This window comes from Crinia signifera, chromosome 5 (genome assembly GCF_055691185.1).
Source record: "Crinia signifera chromosome 5, ASM5569118v1, whole genome shotgun sequence".
Lineage (NCBI taxonomy): Eukaryota > Metazoa > Chordata > Amphibia > Anura > Myobatrachidae > Crinia > Crinia signifera.
This window is the reverse complement of record NC_139221.1, coordinates 113,209,936-113,228,075: the sequence shown is the minus strand read 5'-3', so window position 1 is coordinate 113,228,075 and position 18,140 is coordinate 113,209,936. Positions and strand designations below refer to the sequence as shown.

Genomic DNA, 18,140 nt, shown 5'->3' with positions numbered 1-18,140 from the left:
TATTTGGATTTTGCAGCACAGATTCTGGTGGAATGTTGGTGGGTGCTATGTCGCATTAGCAAGACCCCCAAAGCACCAATACAGTGGAACCCCCCCACATGTGACCCCATTTTGCAAACTACACCCCTCTGGGAATTCATCTAGGGGTATAGTGTACATTTCAAACCCCCAGGGGTTTCACCAATTTTGATACAACTGGGCAAATGAAAAATTACATTTTTTTACACAAAAATGCAGTTCTGGCTCAAAATGTTTCATTTTCATAAGGTATGAAGGTGAAAAAGCACCCCAAAATCTGTGCCCCAATTTCTCCCGAGTACGGCAATGCCTCACATGTGACCAAAAAATACCAGTTGGGTGCATGGCAGGACTCAGAAGGGAAGGAGTGATTTTTGGATTTTGCGGCTCAGATTCTGGTGGAATGAATGGTGGGTGCTATGTGGCATTAGCAAGACCCCCGAAGCACGGTGAAATGATGAACCTAATAATCCATAGATGTGTGGTATATTTTAAAACACTCCTTTATACAGGCCGGGTTTGTCGGGGCAAGTGTCACACTGGAAAATAGTTTGCTTTCTTATTCCCTTTTTATAGCAAACTTTGCACCTTTTTTGTGTCCTGCCCTTTTTTCCAGTGGAGGGGATTTCATCAGGAAAATGCTGCCCTGGTACAATACGGGGGCCAGTACTAGAAGTACTGGGGCCCTCTGCCTGCTGGTTCCCAAATATTAGGCCCTTTATGACTTCCTCTTGAAAGTGCATAAATGTCCCCCTCTGGCTGGTAGAACGGAATAGCACGTAAGCGTTATACAGTGCCATCTGGATGATATACACGGCCAGCTTCTTGTACCAGATTTTTGTTTTCCGCAGGGCACTGTACGGCTTCAGTACCTGATCTGAAAGATCCACTCCGCCCATGTACTTATTGTATTCCAGGATACAATTAGGTTTTGAGGTGTGGGTACTGGTACCTCGTACAGGGACGGAGATGGTACTGTCTCCGTGAATTGTTGTCAGTATAAGGACATCCCTCTTGTCCTTATATTTGACCAACAACATATTTTCGGTGGATTGTGCCCTGCTTTCACCCCTTCTCATTACTTGGGCAATGTGCGTTTTTGGGAGGCCTCTTTGGTTCTTGCGCACAGTACCGCAAGCTGCTGTACCTCTTGAACCAAGGGCCTTAAACAGGGGGATGCTGGTGTAAAAGTTATCCACATAGAGGTGATAACCTTTATCCAGGAAGGGGTGCACTAAATCCCAGACAATTTTTCCACTAACACCTACGAGGGAGGGGGGGCATTCTGGCGGTTCAATTCTTGAATCCTTCCCTTCATATACCCTAAACCTGTGGGTGTACCCTGAGGTGCTTTCACACAGCTTATACATTTTTATGCCATACCTTGCCCTCTTACTGGGAAGGTACTGGCGGAATTTAACCCTTCCTTTAAAATGTATAAGGGACTCGTCTATGCAAATGAATTTATCTGGGATGTACATCTCTGCAAATTTGGCACTGAAATGATCAATGACCGGCCTGACTTTGAATAGCCGGTCAAAGGTGGGATCATCTCTGGGTGGGCACTGTGCATTATCGTTGTAATGCAAAAATTTAAGGATTAACTCAAAACGAGTCCGGGTCATGGCCATACGGTAAAGTGGGGTGCTGTACAGAACATCTGTACTCCAATATTGCCTAATTTCTGGCTTTTTTACTATGCCCATATGAAACACCAGACCCCAAAACGTCATCATCTCTACTGCATCTACAGGGGTCCACCTAGCAAATGATGACGTGGGGGTTTGAGCAATAAACTGCTGGGCATATAAATTAGTTTGGTCCACCATTAAATTTATAAAATCATCAGAGAAAAATAATTTGAAAAAGTCAATTTCTCTGAGACCTGTGGAATCAAATTGGATTCCTGGGATGGCCAAAAACTCAGGAACCTGGGGCTCAAAATTGTCTGGTGGTGGGGTCCATACGAGATCAATTATTGGGGGGGGGGGGGGGGGTCTCAGCTGCTCTACGGGGGCGTCTTTGAGGGGGTCCCTCATCACTAGAGGAGGAAGAGGAGCTTAAGATTAATCCTTCAAATTCCCCGCTTGCATCACTGGCTGTGTCAGAGTCAGAGGCAAGCATGGCATATGCCTCCTCCGCTGAATACATTCTTCTGGATGACTGGGATGACATTTGGGATGCCATTTTTATTTTTGTGTTTCTGGTAGTGAAATGTTTCAACACGTGTATAGTGTAGGGGGGGTACAAACTTTATTTCAACCCGGGGGGGGTATGTAGTGTGTAGTGTGTATGTAGTGCAAAAAAAAAAAAAAGGTCCTGCGCCAAAAATTAAGCACAGATGTTGGTCAGTAACGTCCGTCACTGAACAGCGCTCAAAGGCAACAGGAATTTGATCAAAAAAAAAAAAAAAAAAAATAGATCAACCCTGTGCCGAAAAAGCTGATCAGTGATGTACGTCACTGATCAGCGCACAGTGGCCACAGGACACCCACAAAATCACAGTGTGTGTAAAAAAAAAAAATTAAAAAAAGACCCCACAGCACCCTCAAAAAAAAAAAAGGTGATCACTGATGCGACACTGATTACCAGTGAGGGGCAGCAGGTGCACAACCTTTGGTGCAACTGACAGTGCAACTGGCAGCAACTGACAGGTATATATATATATATATATATATATATATATATATATATATATATATATATATATAAAAAAAAAAAAACCCTGCACCCCCAAAAAGTTGCTGATCAGCACAGATATACTGATCAGCACAAAAGGGGGGGCAGCAGACACAAAATATAGCACTCTCTATCACTCTCTCTCTCTCTATCTATCACTCTATGACACTGCAGCAGCAGCACTGACAGGTATATACATTAAAAAAAAAAACTCTGCACCCCCAAAAAGTTGCTGATCAGCACAGATATACTGATCAGCACAAAAGGGGGGGTAGCAGACACAAAATATAGCACTCTCTATCTCTCTATCTCTCACTATCTATCACTCTATGACACTGCAGCAGCAGCACTGACAGGTATATATATATAAAAAAAAAAAACTCTGCACCCCCAAAAAGTTGCTAATCAGTTAATTTATACTGATCAGCACAAAAGGGGGGGCAGCAGTCAGTTGCACACGCAGCACAGCTGTATATATATATATATAAAAAAAAAAACCCAGCACCCCCAAAAAGTTGCTGATCAGCACAGATATACTGATCAGCACAACAGGGGGGGGGGGGGGCAGCAGACACAAAATATAGCACTCTCTGTCACTATCTCTCTCTATCTATAACTCTATCACACTGCAGCAGCACAACACAGGAAGTCACAAGAAGTCACAAGATCCAGGAAGCATCCAGCACGCTACAAGCAGTGATCAGGTAAGTATTTGCAAGGATCAGGTCAGTATATCACGGCAGATAGGCACGGTGACCGCACTGCACGCAATTCTAAACCGGAATGGCGTCTGCAGTGCAGTCACCGTTAGTTTAAATCACCCTCCATGGCTGTGATTGGTCCGTCGGACCAATCACGGCCTTTGGGGGCGGGTGGGGTGAGGTGGGGTGACACCAGTGTCACCCTTACACCCCGTGGTGATTGGTGCTGTACTTTACAGCACCAATCACCACCGATCCCTGTGTCACCGGCGAATGTTATTCGCCGGTACACAGAAAACGCTGTAATTGGCTGTTCACATTTGAACAGCCAATCACAGCGATCGCCGACGGGTGGGAGGCATCGCCGCCCCCCCTGGACATGCTGGGACATGTCTGCTGTCAGGGACAGCAGACATCTCCAAACTGTCACCGCGTCTATAGACGCGGTGACAGTTTAAAGCCATGACGTACATTTATGCCATGCGTCGGGAAGTACATCCCGGCCATGACGTAAATGTACGTCAAATGTCGGGAAGGGGTTAAATGCCCCCCACAGACCCCATTTTTTATTGTATATCCACCCTGTTCATACCCCCACTATCCAAGTGGGCATGGAGTTGATTTTTTATAGTGTGGCAAGCACCCGCGGATTACTTAACATGTATTCCGCGTCCCCTCGCCACGCTTTGGGCTCGGTGGCTTGCTGCGCTCGCCACACTATATAAAATCAACTCCATGCCCACTTGGATAGTGGGGTTATGAACAGGGTGGGTATACAATAAAAAATTGGGGTCTGGGGGGCATTTAACATTGGACCCAATGTAAAAATCGCATCGATCACATGCGATTTGGTTGCATGCGATGCGATCGACCCGATCTTTCCAACCCGATCAAAAAAATTAATCGGGTGCCCAGATAATACTTAAGTACCCAATATTTATTTTCCCTTATAATTACTTTAAGCAAAGAAGTCATATTCAAACTTAATGCGCATAAGTATGACAAATATGTTAGAAATACGCTGTGTATGTATAAGGTGTATGTGAAACAAATACATTCTAACCTCTTTATTGGTCTGTTGTTACCCAGATTTGTTTTATTACTGTTTAAATGTAAAGTACAGAAAGCATTATATAAGGTTTATAATAATTCTGTTTAGACTTGGATCCCATGCCCAATTTTTCAGGACATGACAATTTTTCAAAATACAGGGGGATTCAATATCAGAAATACTTCTGGTCCCAAGCATTCTAATTATGGGAGACTCAACTTGTACTAACAAATATACTTAAGCCGCCCATACATGTCCCGATACGGGCGTGCTTTCCGTGCTTAACTAGCACGGATCACATTGCATTGCCTGTGCATGCAATGCGATGAAAACGAAGTACAAAAAGTATGTGCAAGCACATACTTTTTGTACTGTGCGATGAGGTGCCGCGGGAGCACGCACCTCAAAGCACACATCGGACAGCCCGCATCGCAGCGTGTATGGGCTGCTTAACTATGGGTTATGTTTTTTGCCTGTAAAGCAACAGAGTACTGCAGGAGAAAAGCATTATATAAATTAAATTATTAAAATATCTACTATGTATTCTGTAAGTGTATCACAGCATTCACTTTGGAAAGCACAAACAGCCTGATTCAATTTCACTAATAGCCACTGGAGACCCAATCCCTTGTAAATATAGCAAGGCATCAACCTTTCCCTAAGCAATGCAAATAGTATTCCCAGTAGCACAGACTGCTCTCAATGCAGGTCGTACAAGTCTATCTGACACCAGGTGGAACTAGAACAAACACACAGTTCTGACAGGTGACAAGATCAGATTTATCTTAATGCTCATCAAAGGAGGGAGGGGTGTAGTGAGTCCCCCCCCCCCCCCTGCATTATTAATATAACAATGGTGGTGTATAGGGAAAGAACTCATCACCAGATTGTAAATAATCAGGAATGTTGCGAGGCATTAGCATGGGGACATAAAGGTTATACATGACCCTGTGCAGCCAGGGTCATGACTGTCGGTACATCCCAGCCCATTTGCGTTTTGCCTCCTGCATACTGGCAGGTGGTATTCAAAGTCCCGCCTGCCGATCGGTGAAAAAAGGTGTGTGTTCTCGGCAAAACAGGGTGAAATTCAAATGGTTTTCTTGCATGTTTAACACGGTGAAAAAAAAAAAGTGAAGGAAAAGTCAACCACAAAAAAAAAAAGTTTAGGAGGGGAAAACCCAAGGACTCTGAATTTATGTGGAATTAATGGGTTGGCACACATTACACTACTATTTTCGTGGGGTAAAGGTTATTTTATTGAATAGAATCATCTTGGTAGTGAAACCCAAAGCTTTTCCTAGCCCAGAGAACTGCAGCTAATTGGATTCCCTCTGTGTGTTTGTTGCAATTTATCATAACAGATAAAGTTAAGAAATATACGGTCACTCTGAAGGCCCGTATAAACAGCGAGGAACTTAAGCACAGATTGCTCAGCACACATGCACTACAGCAGCGATATGTGCTGAGGGATCCATGCGGACCAATGTACACTGGCGAGAACAATGGCGATTTGACTAGAAGTCAAGCTATAGTGACGCACAGGTCATCGCTATGGCCTGTACACACGGACTGATCAGTGCTTACTTTCTATTGGGCTCTTTTCTAAGCAAGCTCACTAGATTGCTTACAAAATGCCCCTACATCACTCAGTGTGTAGGTGCCATGGTGATGCACTGCCCCTTGCGTCGCTATCACACAAGGATTAATATCTAGCATGCTGGCTAAATCTAGTTAATCGCCGATCAGGGCCCATGTTCTCACTGGAGAATGCAGGCCCGGACAGAACACTCAGCACTGTGTGCTGAGTGGTCCTGAATGACCTGCATTGTCCACCAACATCTCCCCATGTGTATGCCCATTAAGCGATCTAGACAGATCACTTAGAAAATAGTCCTAAATCGCTACGTACATAAAATGCTGGAGTTTTGAAGGTGATCTGCAGGCAATCATCCCAGTCACCCTTTTCTGTGATTAATACCCTTATATCACTTGTTAGGGGAGAGCTGTCATCTGAAGTGTTGTTAGCTTAGCAATTAAAAAGATCTGCAAATACCCCCAGGAGATGGGTAGCGAATTCTATCAGTATAGCTACAGAGAGAGCTGCCAACATGCCACCGATACCCCTGCAGCAGCACAGGCATTACGGATGTGAGAAGTTATCTGCAGGATCTGGAGAGAAAACATGGTTTACAAACATGTCATGTTTGTGTTTCAGATGTCGTGAGGCAACAAAACACATGATGCACAACATACAAAAGGTAAATAGATATTGTGTACCAGCCAGGCACTGATAGATGTACATAGGGCAGGTACTACACACACAGCACATACTGGCACTTCTACTGCTGATGGCGGGAATCCAGGCTCACCTGCACCCCAAGAGATATGGCAGCGCGGTGTGCCCATGCCCCGCAGCGGGTGACACACCTACACACAGTACACAGACACTCACCCTGTGCTCGGGCATACACAGTAGACGAGAAGGTGCAGCCGGGCGGGTGTTCCGAAGCTCGGCGGGAACTAGGGGTGAGAGCCGGAGTATGGGAGCTTCCTGCGGCCTCCGGGGAGATGGACAGTGCGTGTGTGACAGGACGCGGTTCCGTACTGTAACTGCGCAGCGGTGGCTGCAGCTGTATAATATTTATTTTGTATTTAAAATGGCGGTGTCAGAGCAAAGCGGGAAAGCAGCGACCAACCACAGAGGGAGAGGAGGAGCTGCTGATGCCGCGCCGGGATGGGAGGACGCACACGGCCGGGACGGGACTGGAGTGTCGCCCTTCGCGTCGCACTGATGTCATGCGTGGGCACTGGTAGACGCCAGACGGGGGGGTTGTGGGGAGCCGGCTGTAAGCAAAGCGGGTATTTGGGGGGGGGGGGATGTATCTAGAGGGGCTGCTTTCCTCCATGATGTTTACAGCAAGCATGTGAAGATGCCGCGGCGTGAGGCGTCTTCTCGGAGAGGAGATAATCTGCCCCGGAAGGAGAGACATGAAGCATTTAAAGCACAACCTCTTCCAAATGCCCGGGAGAGAAATATGCTGCCATCACTCCAGGAGACTGGATTATGTGTTGCAAAAATTTTTGTATGGAAGTCAGAACTTCTAGGACTATAGCAGCCCTAGGGCTTCCTTTACCAAGATCGCATTAAGATCTGGGTGGAGTATTAATACTGCCCAGGATCGCATTGCAAAATGCGACCACATCGGCGGGACGGACGTATCAAATGTGAGGGCGCAGGGACAGGGCTCCAAAAGTAGCCTATCCCTGCAAAGCGCTGACCCGGAAGCCGGGGGGTCTGCGCATACGCAGTTATGTGCTTACTGCACTGCCGCCCGGGCAGTGCGATGTGTAGCACATAGGCTACAATGGCATACCCTCCAACATGGCCTATTCCATTAGGTACAAAGTGCTCTGTTCCTGGACCAGTGGCAGTTGCAGAGGTGGGGCTCCAGGACAGACCACTATGCAAAAAGGGGAGCCGCACCTAATGCCACTCCAAACATCACTGTCCTGGACTCACTGACAGTTGATGTGACCCCCCCTCTTTGAATATTGGACTGTGCTGGAGTCCAACCTCTGGCAGGGAAGTCCAGGAACAGAGCATTTTGTACCTAATGGAATGGGTCATGTTGGAGGGTATGCAATGGGCTATTGCCATCTCAGAATTGCGATAGCCCAGGGATGCGAAGCCGGGCTGTCTGATGATTATACATCAAGCAGCTTCGCATCCCCCATAGAAATGATGCAGGGGGAACGCTGCAGGGATCAGAGATTCCTGCTGCGATCCCCCTTTGATACATTTGGGGGATACTTAATATTTGCGGCTAACCCTCGAAAACGGTGGTTTGATAAATGGGCCCCTATGTCCTTGTACTATACCCAGGGCTATTTTTCTGCAGGCTCCAGCAGGAACTGAGGCCCTTATTCTAGTTCACTCTTTCTGACAAAATATTTCTTAGATGGACAAAACCATGTTCACGGCAGGTGTAAAACCCCACCCAAATCTAATTATCTCTACACAAGTAACACCTGCCTCACCTGCAGTGCACATGGTTTTGTCCATCTAAGAAAGATTTTGTCAGAAAGAGTGAACTAGAATAAGGGCCTCAGTTCCTGCTGGAGCCTGCTGAAAAATAGCCCTGACTATACCTAAGGATTTTGTTTAGTCAAAATAAAGACAATACATGAGAGAATGTAAATCACAATTTATTGTTCCCCGATTTTATCCTTGTACTCGCTGCAAAAAAAAAGAGAAGTAACTGATGCCCCTTTCAGACCGCACTTTGTAAACGGTATATTGCCGTTTTTTTACCATTTTAAAACGGTAATCTGTGCGGTCTGAAAGGTGCAGGACCACTTAACCGGTTAGAAAATACCGTTTTTTCTAACCGGTTAAAATGCAGGGTCCTACCCGTTTCAGAACCGGTATTTTAGACTCAAAATTGGGTTCTGAAACGGTATTTAGGACCCAGCCAATGAGCTGGGTCCTAAATTCAGCACAGTGAATATTTAATGAGCGCTCATTAAATATTCACAACACTGGAGACGCCCCGCGCCCCCCCCTCGCGCGTGTCGAGACCCCCCCCCCGCGCGTGTCGATGCCCCCCCCCCCCCCCCCCCCCCCATATGTCGACCTACCCCCGTGCAGCCGGTACCTCCGTTGTGGATCCCGGCACTGCAGTTCTGTATGGTCGGAAGCACTTATGAAAAAAAGTGTCTTTCAGAAAATGGCTGCCCCATAGGAAAACCTGTTTAAAAAAACTGTCTTTCGTATGGGGGCAGCCATTTTCCAAAAGTCACTTTTCTTATAAGAAAAGTGACTTTGGAAAATGGCTGCCCCCAAACGAAAGACAGTTTTTTTAAACAGGTTTTCCTATGGGGCAGCCATTTTCTGAAAGACACTTTTTTTCATAAGTGCTTCCGACCATACAGAACTGCAGTGCCGGGATCCACAACAGAGGTACCGGCTGCACGGGGGGCGTCGACACGCGCGGGGGGGGTGTCGACACGCGCGCGGGGGGGGTCGACACACGCGCGCGGGGGGAAGGGGGGAGATGCACGGAGGGGAGGGCTGAAGGCTGCACTGGCTTTGACCCTGTATTTGGAAAGTTTCCAAAAACGGGTCTGCCAGTGTCAAAAAATCGGCACTTAAACGGTAATATACCGTTTAAGAGCTGCGGTGTGAAAGGGGTTTTATCTGGCAGACCCGTTTTTGGAAACGTTTTCAAATACAGGGTCAAAGCCAGTTATGCGGTCTGAAAGCAGCATTAATATTTTTTTGTAATGTTCGATTTGAAAAGTATCGAAAATGTGTACCACGAAGCCTCTTGCATACAGGACAGGACTGGATTCTTGTGCACACACACGGGCAGATCCAGGAGAAAATTACGGGGGGGGGGGGGAACCATGATAGGAGAGGGTTTGGGAGGGGTGTTAGTGGTGCCAGTGTACTGTACATGCTAAGAGAGCGGCGAGAGCAGAGAGAGGGTGGAAATGGGATTAAAAATAGGCCCTGATGTTTAAAGTACACAGGCCCACCTTGGCGACAAAAGTGAAGGATGTAGTTGTGTGCGCTCTGGAAAAGGGGATGTGGCCACTCAAAATGGGGCGTGTCCTTGAGTGTAGTGTACCACAACATTATGCAAAGAAATACTAGACCCCATTATACTTTCCCCTTACACATGATGCTAAATGAAATGAGTCAAAATTCACATGCCACATAAATTGAGCCAAAATTAACATAATGCCACATGGATAGAGCCAAAACTCACATAATGCCACACAGATTAAGCCAAACTTAACAATATGCTTCATAAACAAGGACATTGCGCACCAAAGGCGTGCATTAACAATTTACACCATAATGTCCATTACATGTTAAGCCACACGCCATTATGTATTATGCCAAGCACCATAATGCCTATTAAAAATTATGCAACATAAGTGCTGCTTACCTACATGCTCATTGCCAAGGGTTCCATGCTCATTGCCAGGGGTTCCATGCTCTTTGCCATGTGGGATTACATGCTCATTGCCAAGGGGGAATAAATGCTTGAGGGAACTGGGGGACACCCGCCGCAAAGGCAGAAGTGACAGCCATTGATAGCCGGGCAGAGAGCAGGAGGCTGCCCTGCTGTATTCAGAGTACTGCAGGTCCCGGCTTTTTTAAATAATACCCCTTTCACACCAGAAAATGCATTCCTGGGTTGGCCCCTTTTACACCAGCCTAGTCCCTGCATTTTCTGCTGTGAGGGGGAGAGTAAGACACCCCATCCCCCCTTTAACCGGCTATCGCATTTAACCGGCTATATCTTCGGAACCAACTGACCCATTTACATGAGACAAGTATCATATTGAAGAACTTTTCAGTGGGCTTCGAATGATTTTGGTCCCATTTGGTTCCAGAGTAATCTGCCCTCAAAATGGTCCCATTTGGTTCCAGAGTAATCTGCCCTCAAAAGACATGAACAGCTATAAAATTACATTTAAAAAAAAAAAATCGGTTTACCCGCAATATCTCCGGAACCAATTGACCCATATGGACCAGCCTGGTATCAGATTGAAGGTCCAGCGATTTGGGGGGTTCGAATGAGGTCAACCACGAGCTTCTGTGACACCAGTGGGGGTACTGGCAGCCGTCAAAACTGGGTGGGGGTTGGAATTAACGGGTCCCATGTTATCCTATGGTGAAAACGTTCCAGGTTTGCCAGGCGATATCTCTGGTTGAGGGGGGGCTATCGACTCCTTGGAAAGCCCTGGCCCTCAGCTACAAAATGAGCTATGTCTGAAATGACAGGGGGGGGGGGGGGGGGGGGCACATGCCCAGGTGCCCCCCCCCCCATGAATCCACCCATGCACACACACATAGGGTGCACTACTAACATGTTCACGTGTGCAGAAAGATGCAAAAACCTAAAGGGCCCCATACATCAGCAATTAATTGTGACATTTTTCAGATATGGAGATGATTGCCACAATTAATTTTAGATGTGTGGGCTCCCCCTTTTGGCAATCCCAATCACAATCGCCAATCGATTGCTTAATCAGGTTTTTAAACATGTTTAATAATCTGGTATTATCTGCAGATCTTTTTTAGATGTGTGGGCATTCCCAATTAGTTTTCTTCATCTATTTACATTATGAACAGCTGAAATGACAATCGATTGGGGCAATTTCCAGATATGAAGATGCAATCTTTAGATGGAAAAATCTGCCGATCACTGAAAAAATCTGTAATGTGTGGGCAAAGTCGGATAGATCTGAAAATCCATTTATCTGGCCAAAATATCCCAATATCTGAAAATCCATAAATTGTGATTGCTGATGTATGGGGCCCATAAGGAGTGAAAAGGTCACTTCAAAGTCCAGTTTATATCCACATAAGTTCCACCCTTTTTAATAAAGCTTTGCATTCATTTTTCAAATGATTCAGCCTTATTTATAGTCAGAGGCTGTAACTAGGAGTTTTCGTGCCCAGTGCAAGAAGAAAAACAGTGTACCCCTCCCCAAACAAAGGAACACTTTAGACTGAGAGGAGCTGCCGCTTCCTTCCGGACTTTAACAGTGTTTCTTCATTCTTTACCTGGGGGCAGTAGCCCTTAAGCTCTTTTAAATATTTGCCACCCAATTAAAAGCAACTCAACATTATGCAAAGTGAATGAACAGGTACGTAGGTTGAAATATAATCATTAACTGAAAGAGCTGTGTACGAGGCCTAAAAATGGGTGAGGAACTGCCAATCTCTGTTATAAAGACTGTTTCTTGTCACAGGTTCTACTGTTGAGTGACTAACAGACTTGCAGCATCGCCAAGATGCAGAGAGAAACGCTGTGCATCGAACTGCACACAGACAGCGCACTTAGATTCCAGGCTTAGACAGTCTGAGGAGGCATGTAAAAGAGAAAAATGTATCTTTAGTTACCCGGATTGTGAGACAGATATTTCAAATCAGACTGGGGTTTCAAGATCTGTTGAAGCGCTTTTGAAGAAGCACAAAGATACAGGCAACGTTGAGGAACACAGACGCAGTGGTCGCGCAAGGAAACTTGCCTGATTCAGACCTGTTCGCTAGGCTGCGTATACTCGAAGACTAGCAAACAGGTCTCCGCCGAAGCCCACTCCCCCACCACCTGCATCCACTCTGTTGCATGTACAAGAAAACATCCTCTCTAATGTGGCCAAAAGAAGAGAGACTTTTATTTCTGCCGCTAATTGCTGAATACGGGGATAGCGCTGATGTCATATATCGTCAGCTGCCCGACCCGGGCAGGCAACGCCCAGCGTTTTCATGGGGAAGCCCATAAAATACTGGGCGTTTGCCTGATGCTGCCCCCATCCCTCCTCTGCCCGTGCGAACACCTCTGCGAGTGTGCTATTTGCTGAAGGCGTTCGCACAGGTGGTCTGTACATGTGCATATATGCGCTTGTGCAGACCCCTCACCATCAAACACAGGGCCGAATTCTGACCCGTGCGAACAAGTCAGATGCCAGTGGAAACCAGGTACACCCATCTACTGTTCGTAGAAGTCTGGCCAGAAATGGTCTTCATGGAAAAATTGTGCCCAAAAAGCCATACCGTCGATGTGGAAGCAAGGCCGAGTGACTCATCTGTGCAAAAAAAAACAGGAACTGGGGTGCAGAAAAATTATTTGGACTGATGAGTGAAAATAAATATTTGGCTGTAACAGAAGGCAGTTTGTATGGTGAAGGGCTGGAGAGTGGTATAATTATAAGGGTCTGCAGGCTATATTGTTTCCCCAGCACACTGAATGATATCCGTAACCACATTTAAAACCACATGGTAGTAGGATTCAGAGATCTTGGTTACATATATTTGCAAACAAATTGGTAAGGCCCCAAGCCGACGTGGATACTGGGGGTATGAATAGGTCAGAGGACGCGTACCGCCGCGCTCGCCACGCTTCGGCTTGGCGTTGATAGTGGCGGTGGCGTGGGGGTGCATTTAACATTGTAAGCACCCATTGCGGTGCTTATACAATAAAAAATCGTATAGGGGGGCCATTTATCATTGAAAACACCCATTAGGGTGCTTATACAATTTAATTTGTTTATTTACTTTGCATTTTGTTAATTGGTAAAAATAAACTATTAACACTTCTATTTTTTTTTTTTTTACATTACAATTCTAAAAGTCTGGTTTAAATGTTTAAATTAATTAATCGAACGATGATAATGTTCTTATTTTTTTTTTTATATATAAAATGTTTTTTATTGAAGCATCAGGTGCCAGGTCCACGTACAGGCTGTTAAGTAATACAATATCTAAAGTCCGAGTTCACACAAACATTAACATGAATTATTGTCATCATGAGGACAATGGGACAACAAATTAGTAGATTTACAAATAATCATAATACAGAAAATCAGATCACATAAAGGCAAGTAATTGCCCTGGTCATCCAAAAACCTTTAAGTTTTAAATAGTTGGTGTCTCGGGTGCCGGACGGGGTCACGACAGTCGGGATCCTGACAGGCATTCACCCGACGTCGGGATCCCGACTGTCAAAACACAGACAGCTGGGTTCCCGACGGCTGTCGGCTATTTTCCCTTGTGGGGGTCCACGACCCCATAGAGGGAGAATAGAATAGGTGGCTCGCATAGCGAGCCACCGTGCCCGCAAGGGGCTTTGTTGCGCTCGCCATGCTGTCTGGGTCCGGCCAGTCGGGATCCCGACGTCGGCATAATGACTGTCGGTATCCCGACTGTCGGACCCCTATACCACACCCGCTGTCTCGCCTTCCTCCTGCTCCAACCCCCACCCATAAAAGATTGTCATGGAGTATGTAAGTCTAAATTCATTCTCCCTCCAATTACAAGTGGATTAGAGGATCATTTACAGCTAATTGTGTCATATACCATGATGAGTTTGTTAGCCTTTAATGTATTTGTGTTTTCAAAGGAGTTGATAGGGTGGCTATATAAGTTTCCCACATAAGAAAAAATACTCTACTTTGATTCTCTATCCAAAATTACCTCAACCCATTGCATTCTAAATAAAATGTTAACTTGGCTTTAAAAAGCGAGAATGTGGGTGGAACAGGTTACAACCAAGTTTGTAAAATAGCTTTACCTAATTGCTGCACCAATGGCCAGTAGGATACCTTTACCACCTTGTGTTATACAAGTATTAGTAGGAAGTATCCCAAATAAAGCCCATTCTGGTGTTATGGGGATATAGTTATCCAAGTTAGTTGTGGCATAATCAATAACCTGAATCCAAAATCTATGAATGATTGGGCAAGCCCAAAGACAATTATATAAATCAGCAAATTGAGTGCCACATTTGTAGAAATTTTAATGTTCTTATTTTAAAGTAGCTCACCATTGGATCTGCTACTAGCGCTAGGGCTGTTGAGCCTGACTAGACGTTGGACCTGAAAGGGTTAAATATTCTTACTCCCCTACAAAAAAAAATGTGCACAGTACCGCATATATACAGAGCTGTTGTTAGCGTGTTCCACCCCCCCCCAGCAAACTATATATTTGCACCCCTCCATACTTTACAAAGAGACATCTCGTGCCGAAGGTGCATGCTAAAAAAGAAAAGTCTGTATAATGACCATAGCAGTAGTGCCTCTTATACAATAATCGCTGGGCTGTGGGGTTTTGGAGCCCAGCAATCAGGCCACCATGATGAATGCAACCCCCCCCCCCCCTACACAGCGCTGACTAATGCTGGGTACACAACAGGACGACTAGGGCACGATCCCCTCAATCTAGATCCAATTCCGACCAATTGGATGTAGATTGGGTGGTAATTTGGCCCTTTTCTGTCCTGGTGTGGACCGATACCGATCCGATGCGCAGTCCCGCGGGTCGGTCGGTCGTTATTGAGATCCTACCTGCTGCAGGTAGGATCTCAATGACGACCATACAGCCGGGTGCGGGTCGCCATCGGATCGGACCCGCTCACGGTGCACATCATGAGCGGGTCGTGCCCCCCGCGTCACCGTGAGCGGGTCGGACGAGACACTGACGACCCGCTCACGATGTGCATCGTGAGCGGGTCGTCCTGGTGTGTACCCTACATAAGCCAGGACTTACTCGGCACAGCGATGGCCAAGGGGGCAAGGAGGCCGATGATGACGTCAGCGGCCCTCCCTCCCAATGGCCGGAGAATGCCTGTCCTTTCTGGGGTACACCCAGCAAATGCATAGTTACCGCCCCCAAACAGCCGATGGCTAGATCGCTGATCACTAGATCGCTGGCTGCCTTCACATGGACAGCTTGTGCACAGCTACACTCCCTGCTGCTGCCTCAAAGGTGGGGGAAGTAGCTAGGTAAGTACACACCTAAAGGTTAATCTGTCCAATCTGTCTTCTGGGATAGTGATCAGTGTGGAGAAAAGTGCTCGTAGGAGAGGCCAAGACAAAAAGGGTGTGTTTAGCTGTGTACAAACCTGAAGATGTATCTGTCCAATCTGTCTTCTGGGCAGGGGTGGTTTGCCCATTATATTCACAAGGAAGACGATGACAGTGAGGCCGAATTACAGTAAATAATACAGTGACTCAGGGAGTCTCCCCGAGTCATTCCCCAGCCATCCCCTCCCCATGTATCATTCAGCAGCAGCGCTGCACAGTGCCCTGCTGCTGGATGCGGCCCCGCCTCCTCCCACCCGCTGTTCTCTCCCGCCGCTGCCCTGCATGTTCTTCGCCATATGGTACCGTATAATCAGTCCCCGGGAGGAGGGGGGACGGAGGTACCAAGGCACATGCCAAAACCTGCAAAGTACTAATCGTGGGAGCCGGGACCCGCATAAAACCTCTTGTGGTTTAAACCTCAGAGGTCTAACACAGAGGAGCAGGGAGCCGGAGGCCTTGCGCGAAGGAGCTGAAGGCTGGAGGTTATGTGAGTCTGTGTATACCGCTGACACACCAGGAGCTGCGGCACCTCCATGGGACATTGGGCAGTCTAGCCCTTAACAACATCTCCCCATTTTCCTCTCTTTCCTGTCACTCGGCCTTTCACCTGTTCACTGTTACCCACTGCCTCTCCTCATCATTCCCTTTGAGGCCATGCCCCTGTTTTGAGGCAATGCCAACTGTTTTGGAAACATGCGCCAATACCCCCCCCCCCCCTCATTGTTATGGTGCCCTCTGTCATTTTGTGCTGGATCTGCCCCTGCCATGACATGTATCAGGAGTGGCAATGCTGCACAGTGCCCTGCTGCTGGATGTGGCCCCGTGTTCTCCTGCCTGCTGTACTTCACTCTCCCCACTACTGGCCGCTGCCCCGCCTCCTCCCGCCCTACCTCCTTCTCCCCATACCCTGCAGTAAATATAAGTCCCAGTGCTGCTGGATGTGGCTCCACCTACTGTTATGCTGGCTCTGCCCATTATTGATGTGCTGCCTCCCACATGAGGCCACTTCCAGAAATTTTCCAGGGCCACTTTCAGTCCCCAATCCGACCCTGCTTCTGGGAGAGTGATCAGTGTGGAGGAAAGTGCTTGTAGGAGAGGCCAAGACAAAAGGATGTGTGAGGCTGTGTTTAGCTGGGTACACACCTAAATATTTATCTGTCCAATCTGTCTGGTGAGAACAAAAATATGGTAATGTATGAAAGCAATCAACCATTTGTTCCCAAACACTGGAAATCAGATAAGAGATATAAAGACAAACTGGTTAAAGCAGTTTAATATAACAAATTTATTTAAACAATCGTTTTTATCCGATTTCCAAGGTTTGGTAGCAAATGGTTGACTGTCATTCGCTCCCATACATTGACAGATTTTTGTTCCCACCAGAAAGATTGGACAGATAAATCTTTCTGTGTGTACTCAGCATTAAGCTTATCTAGTGTGTACACTCCATATAGTTAATGATGCATGCTCCCGCGCATCGTTAATGACCCCTGAGACAGATTGCTAGTGTATGAGCATTTACATTAATTGAGAATGTAAAATTAATAGTATGATATTTTACTTGCCATCTGTGGTGGGTAGGAAACATACGTTAATGTATATATAAATATATTACATAATATAAATTGTATAGATTTACAAAGTTATGGTGAGAGCACAAGGTTCGATCCTGGCGGCCGTCAATACCGATTCAATAGCGGGTTCCCGATATCGGGTGGGAGGGATACGCAATGGGGGAGGGATGCTGCATAGAGCATGTAAATGCCTTCGATCTTCCATCTGCCAGGCAAGTCTTTCTGCTTTCAATCCCGGTACCGTGCATTGGGATCGACTCTGCATAGAAGGCAGTTAACACGCTTGGATTTCCACTATTTTCCTTCTTTATTTTACTTCTATAAGCAAAATCGAATAGGAAATTAGTGGAAATATCACAGTGTGTACCCTCCACAAGGTTAGTTTTGGAGATAAAAAGGAGAGATGGATAAAAGCTATCAAAGAAATGCAAGTTATTGAATATTATTTAATACATGACCATTTCTTATGACCGCAGGTCACTAGCTGCATCCCCCATTGTCTGTACATGTAGCCAAATCTGGGGATGTCGCTGGGGGGAATGGGCCCGCTTGCCCATTCCCCTTAGCCGTTGCTTCGTCACTACCAGAACCGGTAAGTATGCATGCACTTGCCGATGCCGAGTCCTGTTGCTAACAATTTTGCTGGGTACACACATTGGCCCCTATTCAGATCTGATTGCAGTACAAATTTGTTTGGGAAATGGGCAAAACCATGTGCACTGCAGGTGGGGCAGA

General features: G+C 46.4%; 1 protein-coding gene across 1 annotated transcript in view; it reads right to left on the bottom strand.

Annotated features, from left to right (window-relative positions):
- Window positions 1-7,274, bottom strand: part of DEK (DEK proto-oncogene) — a 33,758-nt gene extending 26,484 nt beyond the window's left edge. The window contains exon 1 of the mRNA XM_083187855.1: window positions 6,902-7,274. Coding sequence (XP_083043981.1) covers window positions 6,902-6,916 — 15 coding nt within the window. The 5' untranslated portion in view covers window positions 6,917-7,274. The remainder of the gene's footprint in view (window positions 1-6,901) is intronic.
- Window positions 7,275-18,140: the final 10,866 nt, after the last annotated feature.